The following is a 15,806-nucleotide window of genomic DNA, read 5'->3' on the forward strand; positions in this document are numbered from 1 at the left end:
TATAATTCAATACCTAAATAACCTGGTAAACGAAAACTCAAATGCAAGAAATAATTACTGCATCTACAGAATTTGCTGTAGAGATTTTTTTCTGTGTTTTTTTTTTTCAGTTTTCTCATGCATTTGGGCGCCATCATCAATTTCTTTTTTAATTTTTCTTCAGTATAGTAGCTAATTCTATGCTAGACTGTGCCAGTCGACGGTGAAATTAATTGGTCTCTGTATTGTATGTTTGTCATGCTATTATCTGAAATGAAAGTCGTTTATTATATCATTATTAAAATTTTATGATAATGATAATAAGTATACTGGGTGATACAAGAAAGTGGGAACACTCTAAAACTTTTAAACGGCTTGAGATATGGATTTGACATTTGCAAGGGTTAATATGGGCTGAATGTACAATTTTTTGACAATATGTAGTCAATGGTTGCACTTAGTTAGTAACGTTCGAATTTTAAATGACTACGTGAGATAGGATAATTTTTCTTTTATTTTTGTGTTTTTAAATTTCTGAAAATTGTGTCTAGGAGGCTATGACCTGAATATTGGTTACCGGGTCACCTGATCATGTGAAAAGTTGTAAATGAAACTTTATTTACTTGTCTTTACTTTACTTTTTAGGATAACCCAGTTTTTTCAAATAGTATCCTAGTGGGAACAATTTTTTTTCAACATTTTGACATCAAAATTTTCAAAATCCGTTAAGAAATAAGCTCATAGGAAGGAAGACACCAGGTAAGTAATAGTGTATCACGCAACGAGTGCGGTAAACTGCATTTGACTCAAGATTTTATTGGACACGAGCGGAGCGAGTATTTAATAAACGAGTGAGTTAAAAAGTTTACGGAGCGTGTTGCAAACTATACTTTCTCTACGACCGTTAGTTTCTGGGTACATTTTCGCCAAACACGAATACATGCACTGACATGACTGTCAGAATTGATAAACGTCAAAATTCAAAGCGTGGGAAATATCTCCGAAAACATCCGATTGCTCCCAAACCCGTGCGGTCAAATCCCGGAAATGTCCGAATTCGTGGGAAACAAAACTGACGTGGTTCCCGCACGCTAGATCGGTGCGTAATTAGGTATTTTACAGACGGGAGTAGAAAACTACATTTTCATAAAAACAAAATATTACTTAGGCAGCCAATTACAATATCGAAGTCTTCTTAAAAAGTTAGCTAGTCAAAATGTCAAGAAAAGTATAGGTTTTAAAACGTTTCTGTCCCCGCCAAAATTAATAGTTCATTACCTTAAATGGTATTTGCTATTAGACAATTAAAGAAAAGTTTCATTTACAACTTTTCACATAATCAAGTGACCCGGTAGACAATATTTATGATGGTCACACCATCCTAGACACATAAATAAAATATTAAAAAAACAAAATAAAATATGTATTTGCGAAAGTCTTATTTGCATTTGCCAGCATCAGAAGAAGAAACAGTACTTGACACGCATGCCCCAAGTAACGGCAACTTCCATTTTCCCGCTGACGCAAGTGTACTTACGTAACCAGGAAGATTCCTCTCATGTACTCCTTCATATCGTCGGTCAAATTTACGACGCAGATGCTCACGCCGTCGAATGTCGAGTCTTTGACGTACATCTGCGAGAAAAGAATTGCAAATGAGACCACAGCGAAAATAGTCAATTTCAGGTTTTCGATAGAACCTTTAATTTCCTAACCCAAAAATGGACGATTTAATCGAATAGAAAAACGTTTAATTGAGCCGACGACTCGTCGAAGGCGACTAAATTTAATCGTCTTAATTGGTTGGAAAATTGCAATTTTCCTTGGGGATTTCGGTCGACATTGTAACTTAAGATTACGCCATGACAGCAGCATAAAACGGATTTATAAACGGAAATTATAAATTCTACTCAGCATTTTTCATTTTTACACGTAAGATATTTATAGGTAAATTGACCAAGAGAAAAAGATGGAAATTATTTTCAAGTTCGTAAGATGGCCGTCAGGGCGCGTAACTTCTACTGTAAAATATATTTATATATATATATATATATATATATATATTTATATATATATATATATATATATATATATATATATATATATATATATATATATATATATATATATATATATATATATATATATATATATATATATATATATATATATATATATATATATATATATATATATATATATATATATATATATATATATATATATATATATATATATATATATATATATATATATATATAACATATATAATTCAGATGCAATAGGTTGAGAAGAATATGAGATAAATTGATGTCTCGGATGGGTTCCATAACAATTGAAGACCTTATGATTTCTAACGCCATGCTGGCTCAAAAAAAAAAAAATAATGACTGATGAAAATTTTGATACTGTTTACAATGGCAATGATCCAGAAATAGCAACAAATAATTTCTTTTCTACAAAATCTACAAAAACTGTAACTATAAACTTTATGGATTATATATATAAGAGAACAAATAGTGAACACTTATTTAACGATTATGAAATATACAGAAATATAATCATACAAATTAATGATTGAAAAACTACATACTGTAAAAATGTAATTGAAAAAAACAAAAACAAGAGCAAAAAATTATGGGAAACAGTAATACATCAATAAATGTAAAAATAAAACTTGTAAAAAATAATCTACCTAAAATAAATATATATAGAATTATCGAGCTTTTTAGTGAACATTATGTCACTGTGGGTGAAAATTTGGCGTAAAAAATATTCAAAAACAACAATAAACGTTCTATTTTTCTTAACACTGTTGTAGAAGATGAAATAAAAAATATAATTTTATCCTTAAAATCTGATTCGGCGCCGGGGTTTGACAAAATTCTTCTCTATTGAAAAAAATTATATGCATATCATAAAGCCAGTGTGCCAAATTATTAACCTAATGTTTACAACTGGTAAGTGCCCCTCTCATTTCAAAATTATTTTAATAAAACTGATTTATTAAGAAGGAGCAAAAAATTTTCTTGATAATTATAAGCCAATAAGTCTTATATCTAATGGAACAAAAATTTTCGAAAAAGGCTTAAAAGTTCGGCTAGTTTCCGACTAAAAATCAAAAATCGACAACAAATGGTAGAGATTAATAATTGTTTCAGTAAGCCGAACATAAATCAACTACTTACTATTGATGTTTCCCTTTAAATCATCTCTTCATCATCCTTTTTTTTATCTACAGTATCTACAGTACCTACAGTAGATTACGTTAAAAGTAATTTTGATATAGGTTGATTTGGAATATTTTTGAGAAAACCCGTTTTTTCTGTTTTACAGTAGAGTTTACGCCCCCTAGCGGTCTTTTTATGAACTTGAAAATAATTTACCTGGTACAGTTTTTCACGACAATGGAGCATTGTCGCTTATCTGTCTAACAAAAACGTTTTCGATTGCGAATGTCGATGTATTAAAACACCCACGGGATTTTTCCATTTTTGTGATTCGAATATACGAAATCTAGTTATCCAATGCATAAATTGTTTCAATTTGTCGCCGTAAATTCCGTTTCCGATTAGATTCGATTTCCGGGAATTGACGGCATTAATTAGAACAATTTACGCTATCGAATCCTGATAGATACAATTTAGTCTAACATGCAATTTTTGCAGTCGATTCTGATACGAGTGTTTGTTTTCGAAACTGAACCGCTACGTCATCGATCACAATAAACTTAATGCCGCGTCATCTGTCAGGGCTTTGGAGCTCTTTTAACGGTTTCCGAGCATATAATGATTAACGACCAATCGCCTATATCGTTGGCAATTTCGAGCATTTTCCTGTCCGTGACTTATCAAAATCAATTTTCGCTTTTCTGGCGACTCTATCGAACTTCTTCCTCCATCGAATTTTTTTTATTACATTCTTATCCGAGATGTTTTTCGCGTTCACAATACGCTTCTCTTGTCCCAGGCATTCATTGTAAAATCGTTAAAGGACAATTTTCCTCTACACAGTATTGTGCACAGTATAAGTATAAAAAAATGGCCTTCGACTCGAGAGCGAACAAAGGATAATTTTGACAGGAAAATCCCACCGATAACTCGATCTTCTGGTGGGATAAACCAATATATTTGTATATGTGTTAGTAAGGATTTCGCATTCTCAAAACAGAATAATAAAATGTGTGTCGCAAAAAAAAATATGAACAGCAGGCATCTAAGCAGGAATGAATGCTGACAATTTAACTCTCAAAAGTATGTCAGATTCCAGAATAATAACCCATCAACAGAAAAGACCAAAATATGTGTATGCAACAGGTAAGGTTTGTTCTATCTACGCGTCGGAACGGAATGAACTAAAAATAATCGATTTAATAATAATAATAATAATAATAATCTCTTGTTGTACCAGAAATACAGTTCAATAATTATTAATTAATAGAAGACCAAGAAAAGGTTGAACTGAGGTGGCCTTTAACTTGATGAAAATCCATTTAACAAAATAAATAACAACCAAAAGTTTAAATTTTCACGAAATTATATATTTTTACATGACAATTGTTTCGACAACACCGTGTCTTTATCAAATGTAATATTTACAAACTACCTGCTACTATATATAATAATAACTGTCTGTTATATACATTGCATGTTTACTTCGATAACTCATATTCACAACTTTAAATGTATTTCTTATACATGTTTGGCAAATAAATAATTTATGTCATTCATATGGGAATAATGCTGCAGGAATCCTTCTAGGTAGTCAACCACATTGTTGACGTTTTATGAATAAAATAAATTTGAAAACGAATAATCTTTGCTCATTTTGTTTTTGGTTTTTGGGTTAAATCCTGAAGAAAAAGATTCCTTTAAGGAGATGAACAATATTCTTCGTCAAGTTATATATATATATATATATATATATATATATATATATATATATATATATATATATATATATATATATATATATATATATATATATATATATATATATATATATATATATATATATATATATATATATATATATATATATATATATATATGGGGTTTGTTACAGCTCGCGCCGTTTTCCCTCTCTCAACCAGACTCTCCATTCATCTTTGTCATTCCAATCTCCGTCTTCCAACCCCCTTTCCTCCATGGCTTCATCTATTTCATCCCTCCACGATCTTCTGGGTCTTCCTCTCTTTCTACGTCCCATAGGGCTCCACTCTGTGATTTTCTTTATCCACCGTCTATCGTCACTTCGTCTGACATGACCATACCATTTAAGCTGTTTTTCTGCTATTGTAGTTAATAAGTCTTTTTCTACATTCATTTGCCTCTTGATTTCTGCGTTACGTATTCTATCCATGCGTGTTCGTTGGCAACACCTTCTCCAATATTCCATTTCGACGGCGGTTACTTTAGATTTGTTCTTTTTGTTCAATAGCCAGGTTTCTGCTCCGTATGTAATTATACTTTCTACTATTGTCTTAAATATTATTGTTTTCTTTGTTAATTTCTTGTTCCATATAATGGAGTTCAGTTGTTTTATACATGTTCTACCCTGACCTAGTCTAGATTTGATTTCTTCTTCTGTTGATCCATCTTTTGTTATTATACACCCCTAAGTATTTAAATTTGTCTGTTGCTTTTACGGTTGTGTTTTCATCTATTTCTAAATCTTCGATTTCCCCTTCTTTTGTTGTTAGATATTCTGTCTTTTCGAAGTTTATTTCCAAACCTACCTTCTCATATTCCTCTTTCAGCTTTCTGAGCATGTAACTCAAGTCGTCTTCATCCTGGGCTATGACCACCTGGTCGTCGGCAAAGCTTAGGGTGTATAAGTGGTCGTCGCGTACTGGGACTCCCATACCTTGACATTTTCTTTTCCATTGTGTTAGCGTCCTCTCAAGATAGATTTTAAACAACGTTGTTGATGTAGGGCATCCTTGTAGTAGGCCCTTTGATGTTGTGAATCGATTTGTGTACCTATTACCTATTTTAACCGACAACTCGTTGTTCTTGTACATTGTATCTACGGCTTTTATTAGTTCTCTTTCTATCCCAATATCTTCCATTGCTTTCCAAAGTTGTTGTCTGGGTATAGAGTCATAAGCTTTTCTTATATCTATGAATGCTAAATGGATGTCTCTGTTTTTAGCTTTTTTCTTTTCCATAGTCTGCCTTACCGTATATATCTGATCAACGCATGACTTCCCTGCCGTGAAACCGGCTTGATCTTCACCTATTTTCCCTATTATCTGGTCTTCTATTTTGTTTTTGATTATCTTTCCATATAGTCTTCCCTTGCTTGATATAATGCTAATTCCTCTGTAGTTGGTACACTTCCTACGATCCCCCTTCTTGAAAATAGAGCTTATATATGCCGTATTCCACTCCCTTGGTAACGTTACTCCATACTTTACTTATATAGTTAGTGAGTAACTGGTATTTTTATTTCATTAAGCATAGAAATTTGACAACCAACAAAGTATTTGTAGGTTGTAGTTGAGCAGCAAGTGAAATTTGTAGTATTTTTGGGGAAATGTTCACTTATTATGTTTTATTAGTTGTTGTAGATAAAATACATGCTCAATTATCAAGTTCAATTGTGAAAAGCTACTTACAGGGAATCTTCAAATGGAAGAAAAATATTTTCTCTTCTTTGCCTAAAACAATACGTGAATGACAATGTGCGATTCATAGTCCGATAAATTGTGAACAGAAGCGATCGGCTTTCCAAAAAATGCAAAAAACACGCAACGAATCATCATTTTAATTACTGTCTTAAAATTTTGAATCTAACGGAACTCGATATACAAAAATATTTCCTCTCCTTTGTCGAATGCGCGACCTGAAAAATACTCCATCCGGAAGAGTTACAATCTCGCTGGATTTGACGAAATATTTGCACGGTCCGACGAAATTTCGACAATGCAAGATTTACGACGAACATCCTGTCCGTGAATGCACCGCGATGTATCCGCGTTTATTGAAAATATCGCAGTAAATCACAATCACGGCGATCGGGTTGGTATTTCCGACGATTTTCATTTGAACGAGTTGCATTCCACTCTCAGACGGGGGTTCTTTTCGGAGCAGTTAATTCCCACGTGTTTTGTCGGTATTAAAGAAAGACGCACTTTTCCATTCGTTTTAATTAAATTCCCTCACATCGCACGCGCCTTTGCTCCCCGAATGAAAAATAACAGCGCCACAGTCGATTAATTAATTACTGACGAAACGGCGAAAGATCCTGTGTCGTTCCTGGTGTCCACGAAAAAAGGGAAATCCGGCCATAACAAAAAGAAATATTAATAATAACAATGACGAAATAATAAAAAGAAACACTGATCAAGTATTGAAGCAAATTAAAAAGAAAAACAAAACCAAAAATAGGAATAATACTAATTCTTCATACAATTCGTAGGTTAGATCGAAACAAACAGCTTTGTAAAAGGAGAAAGAAGTTGAAGTTTTCAGGTTACACACCAGACCTAATGTAAGATAAGCACAGAGTTTCCATCCAAAGCTTTGATGAGAATAGTTTTGAAGAAGAAGAAGAAGAATTTTATTTACCGCATATTGTAGTATAAGGTAAAATACAAAAACAAAATGTAAAAAATATAAAGGTATAAAAAAAACGTATTTTATAAATAACAGAATAGTAAACAATAACAAATGTAAAGGTCAACAACACTAACACGGAGTATAAAACTCGTACAGAAAGAGCAAGATAGTATGCTAAGATCTTCACACATTTCAGTAAGCCAAGGATTTTAATTTAGTTTTTTTATTTTGTTGGAGTACTCGTCCACACTATAGAAACAATTTTTGAATAAGTAACACTTTAATATTAGTTTTGAACACCTCAAAAGCCATATATTTGTATGGTGTGTCCATAGATATAAGAAAGTGACCAATAGCTTTTGAATGGTGGTCATTAACATACAATGCAACAAAATTATTACCTAAAGTTTCGGAATTTAAATTCAGGTAAAATTGGGGTCCGTAATATAAAATAATTTTATACCTACCTGTGTTTAAAATTCTTTGGTTTGGTATTCTACTTAGTTTAAGTTTATCAGTAATCATTCTTATTTCGTGTGTAATACAGCGTGTGTTGAATCGTGTGCGAATTATGCAAAAGATGTGCGAGTCTGGTGTGTCTCAGGAGATGCTCCCGCCCAAATGTAGAAAACACTATTCTATTGAGACTAAGGAAGTTATAAACAATGCTTATTTGACTCTCGTTGAACGTGGTGCCGGCAAGCAAGCATCTTTAGAAGAAACGGAATAATCCCATTTGAGCTACTAAAAAAAGAAGCGATGCTGACATTGTACGACCACCCTTGGATAATCCCATTCAAAAGCAATTGGTCACTTTCTTATATCTATGAACAGACCATATCAAATCTAAAGCAGTTTATATTTTTAATATTCTCTTTTGTTGTGTCTTCTTAGATTTCAACCTCTTCACCTATTTATTTCGAACATCCTGAACTTTATTAACAGAGGAAATAAGTTTGAATCGTCATTTCTTAAATTTACCTAGACTCGGTCTTGCTTAAAAAGGCACAAAATTAAATTCAGATTCACCGAATCCTTTTCATAATATCGTCGTTTTTTCGAAGAACAATTTAGGTTTTCGATGCCACTTCGACTTTATGAAAGTTGGTATTTCCACGCTCAAGTAGTTTTATCATTTCAGGACAAAGAATAAACCTTCCCTTTGAACATCGCTGAACCGAGTCAGCCAAACGGGATACAATCGTTTCTCGTGGGCGGGAAACTGCTTCCCTCGCAAAACAAAATTTTCCAATAAATAAGACCGACGGTTAGGCTCAAAACAGAATCTTGTTAGACGTCTTCGTTGTTAGTAATTTAATCATTTAATCATAGAAAAGCACCTCAAAAGATTTTTCAAAAATTACAAACAAACAAATTACGAAGCCTGTTGCAACATCTAGATTCTAGACTCCATGTAGTGCGCAGTATCTAGTAGAGGGTATTCCAAATAAGCCACTATTAAAGAGCTGGCGTCTAAAGCTCGATTTTGACGAAAACTATAATGGAGTTAGATTTAAAAAAAAATCCATGAAAACAAGAGCAACTTTTGATGACTGTCTAGCCAAAGATATACATATTTTTATGGAAACTGGAAAGATTCCAAATTAAATGGTTGAAAACATCTCTTAATTCGGTAAATATGGAATATTATCACACTAGTATGGATTTATGCAGGGCAACATTTTGGGGCCACTAATGTTCAAAAATTTGAAAATTTTCTTTTATTTGAAAAAGACACTAACAGTCATATATCAATTTAATTTTAAAATTAATTGAAATTGTTTCAGTCAAACTCTGAAGAAGCCAACTCGATTTTGACGAAAACTATAATGGACTTAGATTTAAAAAAAAATCCATGAAAACAAGAGCAACTTTAGATGACTATGACTGTCTAGCCAAAGATATACTCTTATGGAAACTGGAAAGATTCCAAATTAAATGATTCAAAACATCTCTTAATTCGCAGGGCAACATTTTGGGGCCACTAATGTTCAAAAATTTGAAAATTTGCTTTTATTCGAAAAGGACGCTAACAGTCATATTTCAAATTAATTGAAATTGTTTCAGTCAAACTCTGAAGAAGCCAACAGGATGATTGACGAAACGTCGGCAAATTCGACTCAGCAAGAGTTCCACACATATTTTAAACCAAAATTTGCAATAAAAAATTCTTTTGAATTAATCAACAAAATTAAAAGTATCAAGATCGCTTCTAACGCAACACTATTTTTTTCCATCTACGGATGTGATAGATGTAGTAGATTTCACTCTCACAGGAAACAGGTTAAACCCATAGGTGAAACAGGATTTATTAGATTGCTTAACAGTATCTTTAGACCAAAATTATTTTGAATTTAATGGACAAATTTACATTTCTAAGGAAGGTTTGATTATGGGAAATCTACTTAATTCTTTGTTAGGCGAGATTTTTATGGATAATTTGGAAAATATCATACAAGAACATCCTTTAAGTAAAAGTTTTCTATGGTGTTATATTAACGTGATATATTTGCTTGTTTTGTTGGAACGGACAGACAATTGAATTCCATAATCGCGTAAAATTCACTATCGAGATTGAACAGGATAACTTTATTAATTTTTTAGACGTAACTATTACCAAAACGCAAAGCAAATTAGATTTGTCCATTTACCATAAACGTTCACACACGGGACAGTCATACATAATCGCTCAAATCACCCTTATACACGCAAAATGGGCTGCATTTCATTCTTTTATATGCAGACTTCCTAATACGCCACTCTCAACAGAAAATTACAAGAAAGAAGTTAATATCATTGAACAAATTGCATTGAACAACGGCTACAATCCCTACATTATCAGTAAAATTATAAATAAAAAATTTCATACATAGGAGAACCCAGTGAAAAAGTTTTCAGAAGATTATATTGCAAGGCTTGTGTGTGAAAAAGTTCTATTAATTCTACGCAGTAGTTTTTGGTTGGTGCCCTTTTAAATATGGAGAGCAATAAGCAGCATTTTCGTCATATTTTACTTTTTTACTTCAGAAAAGGTAAAAATGCTGTCCAAGCGAGAAAAAAATTGACGGATGTGTATGGAGAAGGCGTGTTAACAGTACGCCAGTGCCAGAACTGGTTTGCAAAATTTCGATCCGGCAATTTTGATGTCGAAGATGCACCACGGTCTGGAAGGCCGGTCGAAGCTGACAAAGATGCGATAAAGGCATTAGTTGATGCAAATCGGCGAATAACCACAGGAGAGATCGGTGAGAGATTAAATTTGTCGAATTCGACTGTTTATGGCCATTTGAAAGGCATGGGCTTAACCTCGAAGCTCGATGTGTGGGTGCCCCATGTCCTTACGGAGCGAAATTTGTGTCGTCGCGTTGACGTGTGTGATTCGCTCCTCAAACGTCAAGAAACTGATCCATTTTTGAAGCGGATTATTACTGGGGACGAAAAATGGGTTGTATACAACAATGTTAAACGCAAGAGGTCATGGAGCAGAAAAGATGAACCGGCTCAAAGCGTGTCAAAAGCCAACATTCACCAAAAAAAGGTGATGCTCTCCGTTTGGTGGGATGTCAAAGGAATTTGCCGGGCAATACAACGATTAATTCAGAAGTCTATCGTCATCAACTGGACAAATTGAATGATTCATTTAAAGAGAAGAGGCCCGAATTAATCAACAGGAAGGGTGTAGTATTCCACCAGGATAATGCGAGACCTCACACAAGTTTGGTCACTCGCCAAAAACTTTTACAGCTTGAATGGGACGTACTGCAACATCCACCATATTCTCCAGATCTGGCGCCTTCCGACTACTATTTGTTCCGGTCCCTGCAAAATTTTTTGGATGGCAAAACCTTTACCTCAAATGAAGATGTCAAAAACCACCTGAACCAGTTTTTTGCCAGCAAGGACCAAAACTTTTATGAGAGGGGAATTATGTTACTGCCAGAAAGATGGCAAAAGGTGTTGGACCAGAATGGCCAATATATAATTTAATAAAATATTTATTCGTTATACGAAAACTGTCTTTCATGTTCCCCAAATAAAACGAAATGACTTTCCGAACAACCCAATAACAACATGCTAGGAATTTTTTTAAAAAACAATAAAACGAAATTTCCAAAATCTCAAAAATCGGGTGTCTACAGGTTGAAATGAGGATCATGTCCTAAAATTTATATTGGACAAACAGGTAGATCCTCCGAGAAACGCATTAATGAACATAAAAGTGCGTTTAAAAAAAATAATCAAGATTCTAATTATGCTACACACTTAAACACGTTTTTGACGACAGTTTTGATATTTTACATACATCCACAACAAGTAGAAAATTAAATTTATTGGAACCCATGGAGATTACAAAATGAGACATTCAACGATCAATTAGATTTACATACCTCTCCATTATTAAACTTAAATCCTCACAACAACATTAATTAAGGTTTTATTGTCATTTTTCAGTATTTATAGTAGCAGGTAGTTTGTAAATATAACATTTGATAAAGACACGGTGTTGTCGAAACAATTGTCATGTGAATATATATAATTTCGTGAAAATCTGAACTTTTAGTTCTTATTTATTTTGACAAACCATTACGTCCCTTTTTTATGAAAACTCTCAATGTCCGAACTCCAGGCAGGGACGTCAGTTTTCACCCATCCCCTTTGAAAGGGTACAATTTAGTCCACCCTGTAAATTTAGCAAACTTATCCATCTCGCTCAAATTTCCAACTAATTTTCGAGCTCGAGGGCGAACTTAACGAGTGTAGTTTCGCCACACGTCTCCTGCGATATTCCGGAAACAATTAAGCTTTCAACGAAGCCGTTTTAGTTTGACACGTTAATAATTGGCAATTATACGTATAATTGGGAACGCGCTTGCGACTCACATCGGCCGCAAGGGCATTAGACAATAGGGACGAACGCGTTCATAATGCATAATTCTCCACCACAGAACAACAGTTTAGCTCTGGCCAATCCGAACGCTTGGCTTGGGGGATACGAATCTGCTAAAAGTTTTGGTTAGTTTGAGCGTTTTAAATGTCTCGAATTGGGGCAAACTCAGAACGGAATCTGCGTCGGCGTGTAAAGCCTTCAATTGCAATTAAATCGGTGTAACGCTAAGTTTCACTTAGTTTTGCTTAATTTAGTTGCAAATATAAAATTTATGAAAATTTCAAGGTAAGCCAGAAGCGTTAACAAACTTTACTTCTCTCTGGAAATCGGAGGTTTTTTGTAAGTGCGTTGTTAAATTTTTCTTTAACATTTTCTTCATAATTTTCGTTTGTTATCATTTTTTCCTTTTTGTTTTATATTTTTTTATTACTTATTTTCGTTGCCTTTTCTGATTTTGCCAATTGTTCTCTTCTTTTGCGTATTTTCGCCTTTTATATTAATCAAATTCGTAGGAAATACGTTCTTTCGTGATTTGTTCAAAAAAGAAAAAAAAACATTTTATTTTATTAACCGCATTAAGTGCCCAGGCACATTTTCTTCATAATTTTCGATTGCTATCATTCTTTCCTTTTTGCGTTTTATTTTTTATTATTTCTTCCATTTGTTTTTTCTAAATTCGGTCCTTTTTCTCTTTTTTTGTTTTTTTTTCGACGTCCTTTTACCTTTGATATATCTCCAATTGGTAGGAAATACCTACTTTTATGGTTTATTTAACAAGGAAAGTAGCAACTTAGAAAAAACAAAGAAAATAAATAATAAAAAAAGGCAAAAATTGAAAATTATCAATTAAATGTTAATGAAAATTGCAAATAACAGCAAATTTTATTGTTAATTTTGAATTTTGAATTTTTGCTTTTTTTTATTATTTATTTTCTTTGTTATTTATAAGTTTGCCTTTTTTTATTTTTTGTTTTTCATTTTATTAATCGAAATAAGTGCCTAGCTACAATTTTTTGTTACTGTTCCTGATTGTAATTTTCTTTAACATTTTCTTCATAATTTTCGTTTGTTGTTATTTCTTCCTTTTCGGGTTTAATACTTTTTATTATTTATTCTTTTTATTTTTGCTAAGATTTCTCCTTTATATTTTACGTCTTTTTCAGTATTTGCCAATGAAATTCGTGGGAAATACCTAGGTTTGTGATTTATTCAAATAGGAAAGTAACAGGTTATTTTAGGCGCAGTTTGATGTCATTTTTAACATTGACATTGTCATTATCATCGCCTTTTTCATAGTTAATACCCACATTTTTAAAAAAAATGTTTGTTTCGCAATCAAAATTATCATACAAATATACTTAAATATAATAAATTTAAATATGCACAACTTATACACGTTTTTATACGTTTTATAGTAGTTTTCTTCGGTCTAAATTAAAAACAAAAAGAAGTAATTTTAACAAGTTCAATAATCTGTGGGGGACCCCACATACCTAAACAGCTTCTGTTGCGATCGTGCGAGATACAGTCGAAGGCCTTGCTCGGGTCACACATTATCAACCCCACCCTATTTCCAGTCTCCCACCACCACATCTCCCACAACCTTAGTTATCGCTTGTATGGCACAGCGCCCCTCCCTAAGTCCAAACTGCTCATCCCAAGGATATCTTGTTGCTTAAAAAAATTAACTATTTATGGTTCAGAGGTTCAGCTGTTCCTTGGCCAGCAAGGTCACCTGACTTTAATCCCTTAGACTACTTTTTATTGGAACGACCGAAAACTTTGGTTTATGCAGAAATGATTGAATGATTGAAAACAGGTAGCTAAAACTGTTCGTGCTGATTCTAAGACTGCTAGCAGAACTAGGACTTCAAATCTAAGAAGAGTTGGACTATGTATACATACCACGTGTATTTTTAGTCAATAAATAATTGTATGTGGCTCGTAATCAGCAGGCTAACTGATATTAAGAGTCAATTTCGAGCAAAATACTCGCCATTTAAATCTGCATCGATTGATAAAGTTCCTCCCGCATTCTCAGACGTCGTCTGGACTTTTAACGCGTTTCGCAAACTAACATTGACTCGGCTAGTTAAAACTCGCTGCTGACCGTATTTACTTAGAAAAGCTTGTGTTTTTTCCTCGCAGACGTCCCGAAATGCTCAGACGGCAGCAGCTGAGACGCCACCGTTTGCTCTCAGGGCGAATTATTATGCCCCGTCTGGCACAGAAGAGGCCGTTTTGTCGCATTCGAAGTTACAGATGGTAATTATAAAGCAATGGGTTATTTGTCTTCGCCGCTTTACGGGCTTTTTGATCTGTAAAAAAAGCTGTTTTACAAACAAGATCTATTTAAATTTACTTTTTCTATCAATTGAATTTGATGTTCGTTTACTGTCTTGTGACGTCACTGGTGAAATATAGGGTTAAAAGGCTAACAAATTTGCAATTACAATACAGGTGTTGTTTCGCTTGAGCAGCTCTGTACAATGTCCTTTTGGTCAACCTTTCTATAAACCGGCATTATCTTTAGTTCCATTGGGAAGTCTAAGGAGTTCTTAATTACCCCAAAGGGTGTAATTTTTATGGCATCGGTAAAAAAACATTTTAGCATTCTTTAAAGGTGTACTTAAGGGTGACATGCTACCACCAGATCATCAGTGTACAAAAGCAAAAGATCAGTGCCTATACCATTCATTGTGGTACCAGATATGGTTTCGAAGGTATTGATTGTGAGTTTATTATTTGTGGTATCGATAGAACAACTAGTTAGCATTTTTTGAAGGTCTACTTCAGAGTGACAAACTAGTACCAGATCCTCTGAGTACAAAAGCAAAAGAACTTGAGTGTTCAAGGTTATTCCGTTCGTTGTGATACCAGATGTGCTTTTGAAGCTGTTAATTGAGAGTTTAATTATTACGGCATCTTTCATTCTTTCATTGTGATAGCAGATATGGTTTCGAAGGTATTGATTGTGAGTTTATTATTTGTCACATCGATAGAACAACTAGTTAGCATTCTTTGACCGTCTACTTCAGAGTGACAAAGTAGCACCAGATCTTTAGAGTACAAAATCAAAAGAATGTCAGTGTCCAGGATTATACCGTTCATTGTGATACCAGATGTGGTTCTGAAGGTATTAATTAAAGTAAAAACAACTATTTCAAAAAATTTGAAGTTCTACTTTAGTGCGAGAAACAGGCACAGGTACAAAAGTAAAAGAAGATCCGCCGAAAACTGGCCGAAGCCATAAAAATGTCGATCGTTTCAAATAAATGGCGGTAACTTCCCAGAATTGGCGTTTTTAAGTCAGACATTTTGTAAAACGCCTACTAAGTTATTATCCGCTTCAATGTTCCCGACAAAACTTTCGAGAA

The 15,806-nt window shown here is 33.5% G+C and overlaps 1 protein-coding gene across 1 annotated transcript in view; it reads right to left on the reverse strand.

Moving 5' to 3' along the window:
* The window catches only part of LOC132700847 (orexin/Hypocretin receptor type 1), a 51,647-nt gene that overhangs the window by 10,196 nt on the left and 25,645 nt on the right, over positions 1–15,806 (reverse strand). Inside the window, exon 3 of the mRNA XM_060668418.1 lies at positions 1,517–1,614. Coding sequence (XP_060524401.1) covers positions 1,517–1,614 — 98 coding nt within the window. The remainder of the gene's footprint in view (positions 1–1,516; positions 1,615–15,806) is intronic.

The sequence above is a fragment of the Cylas formicarius genome, unplaced genomic scaffold (genome assembly GCF_029955315.1).
Source record: "Cylas formicarius isolate icCylForm1 unplaced genomic scaffold, icCylForm1.1 PGA_scaffold_4__25_contigs__length_36172078, whole genome shotgun sequence".
NCBI lineage: Eukaryota > Metazoa > Arthropoda > Insecta > Coleoptera > Brentidae > Cylas > Cylas formicarius.